General features: G+C 46.3%; 1 protein-coding gene across 3 annotated transcripts; it reads left to right on the top strand.

Moving 5' to 3' along the window:
• The first annotated feature begins 2,743 nt into the window (after positions 1–2,743).
• On the top strand, positions 2,744–12,405 carry NUDT19 (nudix hydrolase 19). Of its 3 annotated transcripts, none has more exons than XM_084813101.1 (3): positions 2,744–3,579; positions 6,131–6,338; positions 10,087–12,405. In XM_084813101.1, the coding sequence occupies exons 1-3, from the start codon at positions 2,899–2,901 to the stop codon at positions 10,320–10,322; spliced, it is 1,125 nt and encodes a 374-aa protein (XP_084669227.1). In that variant the 5' UTR covers positions 2,744–2,898; the 3' UTR covers positions 10,323–12,405. The 3 variants fall into 3 exon arrangements, with proteins under 3 accessions (XP_084669227.1, XP_084669228.1, XP_084669226.1); XM_084813102.1 differs by having other exon boundaries at positions 2,744–3,564; XM_084813100.1 differs by having other exon boundaries at positions 2,744–3,702; positions 10,087–12,403.
• Positions 12,406–12,916: the final 511 nt, after the last annotated feature.

Below are 12,916 nucleotides of genomic sequence, written 5' to 3' on the forward strand. Positions count from 1 at the left end.
ACATTCCAGCAGGCATACACATATGCCTGTGTTGCTCTGCTCGCATGGAGCATGCTAGGGCCTCTGCTGCTGCAGCAGCATTTGTTTGAACAGGGAGCAAGCAGGAGCCAGGCCGAGTAGTGAGCAAGCAGTGGCGTGTTGGAGGGCAGAACTGTGTGTTCCACATGGCCTCCCGTATGGCACCTAAACTAGCTTACTGCTCTCATGTGTAGTGGAGGATGCTATCCCATCACCTGACTCAATAGTGTTGAAGGAAGATTCAACTGCTAGTCCGGTTGGCTTGTGAATGTGGAATTGGCACGGGGGGTGTCATCTTGTCCTTTCATCTTGTTGTTGTTGTTTATTCGGTCAGTTGCTTCCGACTCTTCGTGACTTCATGGACCAGCCCACGCCAGAGCTTCCTGTCGACCATCACCAACCCCAACTCCCCCAAGCTTGAGTCCGACACCTCCAGAATATCATCCATCCATCTTGCCCTTGGTCGGCCCCTCTTCATCTTAGGCAGCAAAATATCTTGGGGCAGCCCTGCAGAACTATCATTTATTCATCATTGTGACATTCCCACACCTTATCCCTCTGTCCTTGCGCACTCAAGACCCAGCACCCTCATCCCATACAGTAAACAGTCTGCCCTGTTTAAAGTTTTGAAACTAATTATATAAACTAGGTATATAATATTTAAAATGTTAGTATGTCCACTCTTTGTGTTGCAGGACAAATGCTAACATTTCCAACACTTTGCCCACGGCATCACGGTAGAATCTTCATGTTCATTTGGCTCCCTCAGGACCCAACAAAATGACCCTTTGGCCATTTCAAACACAAAATGTAAATACATGCTGAAATGTGTTTTGTATTATCAGCAAGACTCCATTTGAACTTCTTCTTTTTTAACAGGAACCAGCCCCAGGACATTTTTCTAATACCAAAGACAATATTCGAGAAATTGAGTAGGGTACATTTCAGTTCACTACTGGAAAACTGGGGCACTGCCTCCTACCCCCCCCCAAATAAAGATCAGGAAAATGTGATGATAATAATGATGATGATGATGATGATAATAATAGACCCACTCTTTATCCAAGGAGGTTAGGGCTGCATGTGCTTTGTTCCCCTCCTCACTTATCCTCACATCAACCATTAGGTGTATCAGGACAAAAGTGTGTGACCGACACAAGGCCACCCAGCAAATTTCACTTTTGAACCCAGGTCCTCTACTCACAACAGCAATTAGGGCGCAATCCTATGCCTATTTAAACAGAAAAAAAGTCCCAGCATTCCCCAGCCAGCCATACTGGTAGTTGTACGGCTTTTTTCTGCCTAGATGGGCATAGATTTGCACCTTTATTTTATTTATGACGTTTATTTCTTTACTTCCACCTTTCCCCACACCGAGAGCTCAAAGGCGGTGTGTCGGCTCCCCCAGCGTATCGTCACAACAACCCTACAGCCACCCAGTCGTTTGCGAGCCTGAATGGGGGGATTCGAATCCAAGTTTCCTCCTCCGCTCAGTCGGAGACTGCAATAATCCCACACGCGCGCACGTTTACTCGGGAGGAAGGGTAAATCCAGTGTTAAATTTGCTTAGAGTAGACCTATTGAAATGAATGGGTCTTGGGTTAGTCATGACCCATTCATTTCAATGTTGTTGTTCAGTTGTTCAGTTGTGCCTGACTCTTCGTGACCCCATGGACCATAGCATGCCAGGCCTTCCTGTCCTGCGCTCTCTCCCGGAGCGTGCTCAATTCCATATTCATTGCATCGGTGATGCTATCCAGCCATCTCATCCTCTGCCGTCCCCTTCTCCTTTTGCCTTCAGTCTTTCCCAGCATCAAGGTCTTTTCCAGAGAGTTTTCTCTTCACATTAGGTGGCCAAAATATTTGAGCTTCAGCTTCAGTATCTGTCCTGCCAATGAGCACTCAGGGTTGATTTCCTTTAGGATGGACTGATTTGACCTCCTTGCAGTCCAGGGGACTCCTAAGAGTCTTCTCCAGCACCACAGTTCGAAAGCATCAATTCTTCGACGTTCAGCCTTCCTTATAGTCCAGCTCTCACAGCCATACATTGTTGTTGTTGCTCCTCAGTCGTTCAGTCGTGTCCGACTCTTCGTGACCCCATGGACCATAGCACGCCAGGCCTTCCTGTCCTGCGCTGTCTCCCGGAGCGTGCTCAATTCCATATTCATTGCATCGGTGATGCTATCCAGCCATCTCATCCTCTGCCGTCCCCTTCTCCTTTTGCCTTCAGTCTTTCCCAGCATCAGGGTCTTTTCCAGAGAGTTTTCTCTTCACATTAGGTGGCCAAAATATTCGAGCTTCAGCTTCAGTATCTGTCCTTCCAATGAGCACTCAGGGTTGATTTCCTTGAGGATGGACTGATCTGACCTCCTTGCAGTCCAGGGGACTCGTAAGAGTCTTCTCCAGCACCACAGTTCGAAGGCATCAGTTCTTCGGCGCTCAGCCTTCCTTATGGTCCAGCTCTCACAGCCATACGTTGCTACTGGGGAAACCATAGCTTGGATTATGCGGACCTTTGTCGGCAAGGTGATGTCTCCGCGGCTTACTATGCTGTCTAGGTGTGCCACAGCTTTCCTCCCAAGGAGCAAGCGTCTATTCTAAACAGGGCTGACGCTGGGCACTGCCCGAGGTCCCCACCGAACACGGCGCCACTGTACTTCCGACAGAGGAAGCGCTCCTGGGCTCGCGAGGCGCGTTTTCAGAAGCAGGCCCTTCCCTCTCCGCCAGAGCGGGGCGGCGGGCGGGCCGTCGCCGAGCGCCCTTTCCTCCGTCGCCTCAGAGCCCTCGGAACCCGAGGCCGCTGGGCGGCGATGGCGGGAGCGGCCTGAGGGAAGCCGGCGCGACTCACTCTCCCGAGCCCCGCTGCCCGAGCCAGCTGGGATGAACTCGCGGCTGCGACACTGGCGGGAGGCCGCCACCGTGCTGCTGACCGCCGGCGGCTCTTGTCCTCGGCCCGCGGGAGCCTTCGACTACGAACTGCTGCTGCTGAGGCGGAGCCCGCGCACCGTGTTCCTGCCCAGCGCTCACGTCTTCCCGGGCGGCGTGGTGGACGCGGCCGACTTCTCGGCCGACTGGCTGCGGCTGCTGCCGGACCCGCCGCGCTGCGGGCTCAGCCCCGTGAGGGCGGGCGGGCCGCGGGCGCCCCTCTTCGCCGCCGAGCGCCCGGAGCTGGGCTCGGCGCTGCCGGGCGACGTGGCCCTCCGCATCTGCGCCATCCGAGAGACCTTCGAGGAAGCCGGCCTGCTCTTGCTGGTGGCCGACGGCGAGCCTGCCGCGGCGGGCCCGGTGCGCTTGCCGCCCTCCGAGCGCCTGCCGCCGGCCCCCGAGCTGGCCGAGTGGCGGCGGAGGGTGCAGCGGCAGCCCGGCAGCTTCCTGCAGCTGTGCCGCCACCTGCGCTGCGTGCCCAACATTTGGGCTTTGCACGAGTGGAGCAACTGGCTGACCCCGGCGGGCCGAGCCGGGCGAGGGGGCCGGCGCTACGACACGGCGTTCTACCTTTGCTGCCTCGGGCAGGGCCCGCCGCAGGCCTCGCACGACGAAGTCGAGGTGACGGCGTGCCGGGTGAGGGGGACGCGTGGGGAAAGGGAACGGCTGCGGCCGGGCCGCCCTGCTCCGCGGCTGCGATCCTTCACGGGGAAGGGAGACGAAGACCCGCAAAGCGCCCTCTGCCCCAATTTCAGACGGGTGGGTTCGTTTGGCTCTGCACGTTGGCGAGCGGAGTACTAGATTTATATCCTGCCTTCCCCTCCCAAGTTCTCAAGGCAGTCGTATCCATAGGACTCCCCCACCCCACCCCGCGCCCGTTTAATCCTTGCAGCAACCCTGTGAGGTAGATTGCGTGTTTGCATTTATTGCATTTATACCCCGCCTTTTTTCCTCTTGCAAGGAACCCAAGGCAGCTTACATTATCCTCCTCCTCTCCATTTTATCCTCACAACAACAGCCCTGTGAGGTGGGTTGGGCTGAGAGTCTGTGACTGGCCCAAAGTCGCCCAGTGAGCTTCCATGGCCGAGTGGGGACTAGAACCCGGATCTCCCAGCTCCTAGTCCAACACTCTAGCCACTACACACACTGGCTCTCAGTGCCTAGAGAGCACTGAGAGTGCTAGATTAGGCAGAGTAGGGATTTGAACATAGGTCTTCCTAGTCCGACGCTCTAGCTACTACACTATGTATTTATTGTAGCCTGACCTGCGTTCAAAAGGAGCATAAAGCAGTTTACAATATTAATACAGTACCAATAAACAGCCCTAAAGTCATACCGTTGCACTAAACGTACAATCCTATCCATGTCTACTCAAGTAAGCCCCGTTGAGTTCAATGGGACTTACTCTCAGGTAAGTGGACCTGAATATGAACTTGACCACACTCCGGGAGAGAGCGGAGGACGGGAAGGCCTGGCGTGCCGTGGTCCATAGGGTCACGAAGAGTCGGACACGACTGAGCAACAACTACAAAGTGGGCCTAGCTAGGATTGCAGCCTAAAACAATTAAAGTGCAACACCATGCGGGCTCTCTTGCATGGGGTCTCTGTCAATCCTCAACATACTTACCAAAAAGTAAGACCTGTGGAGTGCCCTATGACTTATTTCTGAGGATTGGTCTGCCAAGTGTTACTTAACTGTTCAACAGCTGACCTCTGGGGCTGATAACAAGTTATTGGGAATGAGCTGTGCCTCTCATTGTTATGTAGAGACTACAAGGCCACTTGCTTGTGTCAGACTCGAACTGGGGAGACTCAGGTTCAGATCCTCACTCGGCAATGAAGCTCACTAGGTGGATGTTGGGCCAGTCACTATGTCTTACCAAATATAACACTCCTACACCCAGCTATTTGCCCCCCAAAGTGGCAGTTTACTGCAAACATCACCTTTGGGGGCAAATTGTAGCCACAGAAGGGTGATTTTTGCAGGAAATTGCCACAAGTCCCTGATCAGAGTATGTTCCAGATGGGGTGGGGGGCACCGTTGCTTTTGCTTCAAAATAAAAAGTAGCCAGTTTAAGTACACTTTTTAAAAAGCAAGAATAATGTCACATGTTGTGTGGTCCTCAGGTTAACTTTCACAGGACTTTGTGAGGAGAATATAAATGAGAGGGGGGAAACGGTATATGCCATTGCCTTGAGCTCCTTGGAGGAAAGGTGGGATATGAATTAAGTAAGGCAAACCTAGAGACAAATTCAGAAGTCCCTTCTGAATTCAGTGGGACTCACTTCCTATTACATTTAGTTAGAATTGAATTATTTGCCTCAGGATCTCTTTGGAGACAACACTATGACAATGTGCAAAGTGCCTTTACCTCACCTCTGGATAAACCCAGCTACATTGAGGCTGCAATTCTATAGTCACTTAGGAGCGAGTTTCATTGAATTAATGGAGTTGCTTCTGAATAGATATGCATAGGATTGTGCTGTGGAAATATATGCAGAAGTCATCACTTTAGATGAGTCAGGGATGTGAGCCAAGCCGTAAATTCCTAGACAAAGCATAAAAACAAAATAAAACCTGAAACGTAATTAAGAATATATGCCGCTTTTGTACAGTAAACTTTACTCACCACAGCTCACAATCGATGTATTTATTTGACTTGTACCTTGCCTTACTACCAAAAATGGCATTCAAGGCCATTATAGGGCTTTAAAGATCAATGACAACACACTGAATTGGGCCCAGAAGCAAGCGTAGCTGACAAAGCACTGGGGTTACACAATTATATCAACCAGTCCCAGTTAGTAGTCTTGCAGTTCTATTTTGAACTAACTGAAGTTTGAACCTTCAAAGGCAGACCCACATACAGTGTGTTGTAGTAATGCAACCAGGAGGTTACCAGAGCATTGCTAACTGTTGCCAGGATATCTCTGTGTGGACAGAGTTGCAGCTGGAATATCAGACTAAACTGATAAAAGGCACTGCTGAGGCCACCTGTGCTTCAAGTGATAATGATGCATGCAGGACCATCTCCAGCCCATGCATTTGATCTTTTAGAGAGTACAAACCCTTTCAGAACAAGTTGAACAGCAATGATGAACCACCCGCTAACATTACCTCTGTCTTGCCTGGATTGAGCTTCAGTTTACTGGCCCTCATCCAGTTTATTACCCTGCTCTTTTTCAGTGGTCAACACCCTCAGAAGCTCTTGAACTCTTTAAGACTAAAGATATCTGGATAGCACCACCTCAATTTTATGAGTTATGCAGACTCTGCAATTTCTCATCACTTCATGATCTGCTTAGGTTTGGTTCTGAACGAGCTTCAGAAGGATGTGAACGTTGGATGCCTGTTGTTTTGGTTGCTTCAGATGGCCACATGCAGCTTTTACCAGGTAGATGAAAATGGGGTTTTGGAGGGTCATTTCAATAGTGATAGTTTGTCTGCATTTGTCAGAAGGCATTGTCACCTTCCACATTTCAGTGCATGTTACTAGGATGGTGTTTTGAAGGTTTCTATTATTCTTTTTACAATTTCCTAATGAATGTTTTTTTTTTAATTGCCTGGTAATAGCCACTGTTTTTATTTATTTATTTGTTACATTTATATCGCACCTTTCCACCTTCACAATCTTCACAAACCACTACACCACACTGGCTCTCTGTACCCCTCATCCATTCTTGACTGAATTATATTTCTATCAAATGCTTGCTATGACACAACTGCAGTTGCTTCTTCTTGAAAGGCATTTCAGACATTTTAGTGCAGTCTTATTCATCTTATCTCAGAAGTCCCACTGTGTTAGTGGGGTTACTAAGTGTGCATAAGACTGCAGCCTTCCAGAGTAGTTTTATGCATATCTACTCAGAAGCAGTGGAGGTTGGTGGCTCCAATTTCAGTGGGTGTGTGAATCTGCTCTAGAGTTCAGTCAAAACTCTAAAGGAGCTATCCAAAGTGCTGACCCCATTTGGGGGGGTTGGACTCAGCACCTTGGGTAGCTCCTTTAAAGTTCTGACTGGAACCCAGAGTGGATTCACAGCCCCACTGAAATCGGAGCTACCAGCCTCCACTGCTCAGAAGTAACCCTGATTAAGTTCAATAGGACTTCCTTTCTAGTAAATACGTTTAGGTTTGCAACCTGAATTATTTATCTACAACTATTCTGAAACCAATGGGCTTCTTTCATTTGGTGGCATCAGTGTTCACTGACCCCAGTGAGAGAGCTACTCCTGACTGGAGTATTAGTTTTCTTTTTATATTTTTGCCTCTTAATAGCCTTTAAAAAGCAAGATGTTATCAGAAAACTCAGGGCACAATCCTATGCATTAGACACACAAAAAAAGTCCTACAACTCCCAGCATGCCCTAGCCGGTCATGCTGACTGGAGAATGTTGGGAGTTGTAGGACTTTTTTCTGTCTAAACATGCATAGGATTGTGCCCTTATAGTGTTGGAACTCAGGTGGTGACACAATACCTTTGCATTACCCAATGAAGTGGGCAAAAAACACAACTGCAGTTTCTCCTATCTGTTTCCACTTTACACTCAGCTCCCCCCCCCCCGCTGTAGTAGTTGAGCTCCTGATTTTGTTTGTTTGTTTGTTTTAAATACTTATTTTCTACCTTCATTCCATGATGGACCTCAAGGTGGAGGATGTGGAGTTCCCAGGAAGCCTCTCATTCAGCCCCTAACCTGATCCAGATCTGCTTAGCTTCAGCAGTGTGGCGGCATCATGTACTCTCAGACCATGCCACATAGTGGCAAGAAAAACAGGCAGAGAATAAGATTGGAGAGGGCAGGGGGGAGGGATGATTGGGAAGTTTACAATTGCCTCATCTGCTTTTTTGGGGCATTTAAAGGTATGACATTAATCTCCAGGTTGCAATTGACAACCATAAAAAAGTAACTCATTTCCTATTTCTGGTTCAGCATTTTTTCCTTTGTGATCATGAATGTACCTCTACCTTGCAGAGTTTTTATCAGAATTCATTTTGCATATAGTTGCATTTATTTCAGTGATGCTTGTCATGCATGCAACTAAGCAACTGCCCTATTCTGATAAGAGTATGCCATGACGAGCCTTAGGCTTGCATGTCCCCCCTGCACGTGCAAGAGGAGGCAGGTTTAAATCTAACATGAAACATCGTTCTTCAAATACGCGATCAGAAAACTTTAAACATCCTTCCCTGAGAGCATATGGGCTCAAGTGAACCGGGCCTATATGTATTTGTAGCTTGGGCCCTAAAGATCTTATTTCCCCATGTATAAATACATACAGTCAGGGCCAGAAATATCGGAACAAGGATAACTGTTTTGGCAGCTGGCCTCTGTACACCACCACATTGAAGTTGAAAGGAAACACATCCAGATGGGAGCGAAGTCAGGACTTTCAGCTGTAATTCAAGGGGTTTGACAAAATGGGGCACTAACCATTCAGGAAGGACAGCCAGTGGCATACACACACACCCATCATTGGTGGCTCATAAGTAATAGAACGAATGGCTGACAAGCAGCTGCATGGCCAGGTATGGCCTGTTTCCTGGGTACCCCATGTCCAATCAAGCAGATCAAAGGCCTGGAGGTGGTTCTGAGTGTTACATTTGCATTTGGGAGCTGTTCACTGGAACTCCCAACATGAGGTCCAAAGAGGTGTCCATGCGAGTGAAGGAGGTCATCATTAGGCTGAGGAAACAAAATAAACCCATCAGAGAGAGAGCTAAAACAGTGGGAGTGGCCAATACAACAGTTTGGAACATCCTGAACAAGAAGGAATTAACTGGCAAGCTCAGCAACAGCAAAAGGCCTGGAAGGCCACAGAAGACAACTGAAGTGGATGACTGCAGAATTCTGCTCATGGTGAAGAGGAACCCTTTCACAACATCTAGCCAGGTCAAGAACGCTCTTGCGGAGGTAGGCATGTCATTGTTACCATCTACAGTCAAGAGACAGCTTTATGAATATAAATACAGAGGCTTCACAACGAGGTGCAAACCACTGGTAATGTTCAAGAACAGACAGGCCAGATTAGCCTTTGCCAGCAAACACCTAAAAAAGCCAGCCCAGTTCTGGAATAAGATTCTTTGGACTGATGAAACCAAGATTAACTTGTGCCAGAATGATGGGAAGAGAAACGTATGGAGAAGGAAAGGAACAGCTCATGATCCAAAGCATACCACATCATCTGTCAAACATGGTGGAGGCTGTGTTATGGCATGGGCATGTATGGCTGCCAATGGAACCGGGTCAGTGGTGTTCATTGATGACCTGACTGCTGATAAAAGCAGCAGGATGAATTCTGAAGTGTATAGGGCTATACGTTCTGCTCAGATTCAGCCAAATGCTGCCAAACTGATAGGACGCCGCTTCATATTGCAGATGGATAATGACCCAAAACATACAGCAAAAGCTACCCAAGAGTTTCTCAAGGCAAAGAAGTGGGATGTTCTTCAATGGCCAAGTCAGTCACCTGATCTCAACCCAATAGAGCATGCTTCTCACTTCCTGAAGACAAGACTGAAGGCAGAAAGACCCACAAACAAGCAGCAGCTGAAGGCAGCTGCAGTAAAGGCCTGGCAAAGCATCTTGAGGGAGGAAACTCAGCATTTGGTCATGTCCATGGGTTCCAGACTTCAGGCAGTCATTGACTGCAAACGATTTTCATCCAGGTATTAAAGGCGATCCTTAAGTTTGAAATGATGTTGGTTTGTTCCATTACTTATGAGCCACCAACGACCAGGGGGTGTGTGTATGCCACTGGCTGTACTTCCTGAATGGTTAGTGCCCCACTTTTGTCAAACCCCTTGAATTACAGCTGAAAGTCCTGACTTCACTCCCATCTGGGTGTGTTTCCTTTCAACTTCAATGTGGTGGTGAACGGAGGCCAACTGCCAAAACAGTTATCTTTGTTCCAATATTTCTTGCCCTGACTGTATTTTGTAATACACCCCTTGACAAGGAGGCCCACTTTATTGGTGCATTGGAATCCTTTAATACTTGCATTCTTGTATGCTGAGAGAGAGCTTCTATGAAAAATGCTATCACAAAAGTAGTTTTGAATCTTAGTAAGCTATCACCGTGCTATTTTATTGCAAAATCACTAGATCTGTTACATATAACTGAAGAGTAATACATGATTTTTTTTAGGCGATGAACTATATCCAGAAGATCCTGATGTTACAGGAGAAAGAAAGCCAATATTGACGACAGATAAAAAGATTGAAGATCTAATGAAAGGGGCCAGTAGTCTTCATCGGATAGTGACACAAGACCTTCATAATGTTACTGTCCGTGTAAATATTCAACCCAAATATAAACACATCAATCCATTAATGATGGACACTAAAGTGGGAAATAATGCAGATTGCAATAGCAGATTATAGTACTGTTTTTGAAATTGGCATTTTTAAAATACTTTAGGGTGCATTCCTATATCCTAGACGCTGTGTAGGGGCACATAGGATTGTTTGGTTTCCTGGCTCCAAGCTTGTAGACAGGGCTCAGAGCCAGGAAACCGCACTCCCCTCCTCCTCATAGCTGGCTCAGGGAGAACGGTGCCAGCTAGCTCTCCGCGTTCACAAAACAGAGTGCAGAGATGGGAAAAAGGAAGCATTCCTGCGAAGGGGGAGGGGAGGCAACCAATGCAGCGGCCATACAATAAATCCTATGGCTGCCTCAGCCTCCTCCCCCTCCCTGAGACTCTCTGACTAGACTGGCAAAATCACTTGCCTAGATGATACTCTTAAGCTTCCAAGGTCGGAGGCTTACAGGTACGCAGGCCGCATCCCATAGGATGTCACCCTTACATAAACCAGCCTATATTACAGTTCCTAAGTAGACTGCTCTGGAAAGTTCAAACCTTTCTAAAGAACATATATTTCAAGAGCCGCAAGGATTACTATGTTGTTGTGCCACTTTGACTACATACCTCAAGCCTGATGTTAATGATTCAAGCTTCAGTCGGTGTACCTCTGTAATCTCTCTTAAAATTTTGTGCAAATGTGCCAATTCTGGAGTGGACATCTGTCTGCTAAGAACGTGACCTTAATCTACACATTTATGGATTTAGGTCACGAAAGAGCCAGTAGGACGATATTTGGCCATGGTCAGCCTAGGTCATTTGACCATACTGAAGTCTTTGAGTATCAATATAGATCACCTTGAACTATCCCACTTTTCTTATTAAAAATGTAGAAACCCTTAGTGTGTTTACTCAGAAGCAAACCTCCCTGTATTCAGTGGGATTTACTTCAAAATAAGTGTGCTCAGGACAATAATAATCAATTGAAATTACATGCATATAAGCCCCATAATTTCAATTGATTATTAACTGTAATCAGAAGTTCTATTTATGGAATGCACTTTTCTAGACACACTAACTTGTTAGTGTTGTCTAACTGTAATTGAATAATTCCATTGTATACTTGGGTTTCAATTCTTATACTTTGAAAAGGCAGCTGATGTGCATTTACAGGTGCAATCCTATTCATGTTTAGACAGAAAAAGTCCAACAACATGCTGGTTGGAGAATGTTGGGAGTTGTAGGACTTCTTTCTGTCTAAACATGCATAGGATTGTGCCCAGTGTTAGCTGTCTTGTCTGAGTCTAATTTATTCTTGAGTTTCTGTTTAAAATAAATATTTTCAGCAACACTGCTTTAACTGGCTGTTTTCATCACTGGTAAAATATTTAGTGAAATTAAGAATAGCTCCCCAATAATGATGTGTGCCAGGAGCTTGCTGGATTTTTATTTTTAAAAATATCAGCAAATTAAAAGATGAAATGTAAACTCTCTTATATTTCTGGAGTGTCCAAACTGGGGCTTGTGAGTTCTGTGTGGCTTTTAAGTAGTTTAAGGAAATGGGGAAAAAAACACCTAAAATAATTTCTGTATTGTGCAAGGGGGACTTGACTTTTCTCTATCCAACTTACAAAATAGAACTAAGAAACTGGGAAGAGCTGGAATGTAAGTGAAGGCAATAGTGTAAACAATGTTCAATCTATGCCCTAAAAGTATAGCTCCCTAGTTCTATATCTTGAAGGTTGGAAGAAGTGATAGAAATGCATGAGAAGCAGGAAAACACATACTGCAGCTGATCCCGTTTGGCAAATATTGCCTTGTTGCACAGCGGGTTCTGGAAGGTGCCAAGATTTAGTGAACGGAGATGTTCCAAGGCATTTTGGGGTTCCAAGTCCTTTTTCAGAGGAAAATTATTTGCTTACTGTAATTACAAAAAAGAAAAAACTCAGTCATTAGGCATAACTGCCCTAGATTCAAACAATTCACTCTGACAAAGAAAATGCATGTCTCTTACATTACTAGTAATGTAATTACTAGTAATGTAAGAGATGTAATGTCTCTTACATTACTAGTGTATTTGCCTAATATTCATACTTCCATATTTGCTGTAAGACATATTTCAAATCAGCTATTGTCAAGACCAATAAATCGTAACAAACAGTGTGAAAGACAATCGTTATTCTACAGTTCCATAAAATATGGCCATTTCACAATAACCAATATCTTTAATTACCAATTATTCTCAGCATAGGCAATATAATAGGTATTTGTAAAATTAAGCAAGTAGTTTTCTGTTTTAAGCAGACACACCGTTATTAAATTATTTCTTCAAAACCAGATTACTGAGCAATGCTATGGCAGTGAGGGCTTCATTTCTTAACATAAATAATCATATTCCCCAGTGTGAAAGAAGCCTCATTTTTCAGCCCCCCTTAGACATTTAACCAGGTATACTGATGGAACTACAGTCAGGGCCAGAAATATTGGAACAAGGATAACTGTTTTGGCAGTTGGCCTCCATACACCACCACATTGAAGTTGAAAGGAAACATACCCAGATGGGAGCGAAGTCAGGACTTTCAGCTGTAATTCAAGGGGTTTGACAAAAGTGGGGCACTAACCATTCAGGAAGGACAGCCAGTGGCATACACACACACCCATCATTGGTGGCCCATA

Source organism: Heloderma suspectum, chromosome 8 (assembly GCF_057233095.1).
Source record: "Heloderma suspectum isolate Gila_16-S chromosome 8, 16-S_ref, whole genome shotgun sequence".
Taxonomy (NCBI): domain Eukaryota; kingdom Metazoa; phylum Chordata; class Lepidosauria; order Squamata; family Helodermatidae; genus Heloderma; species Heloderma suspectum.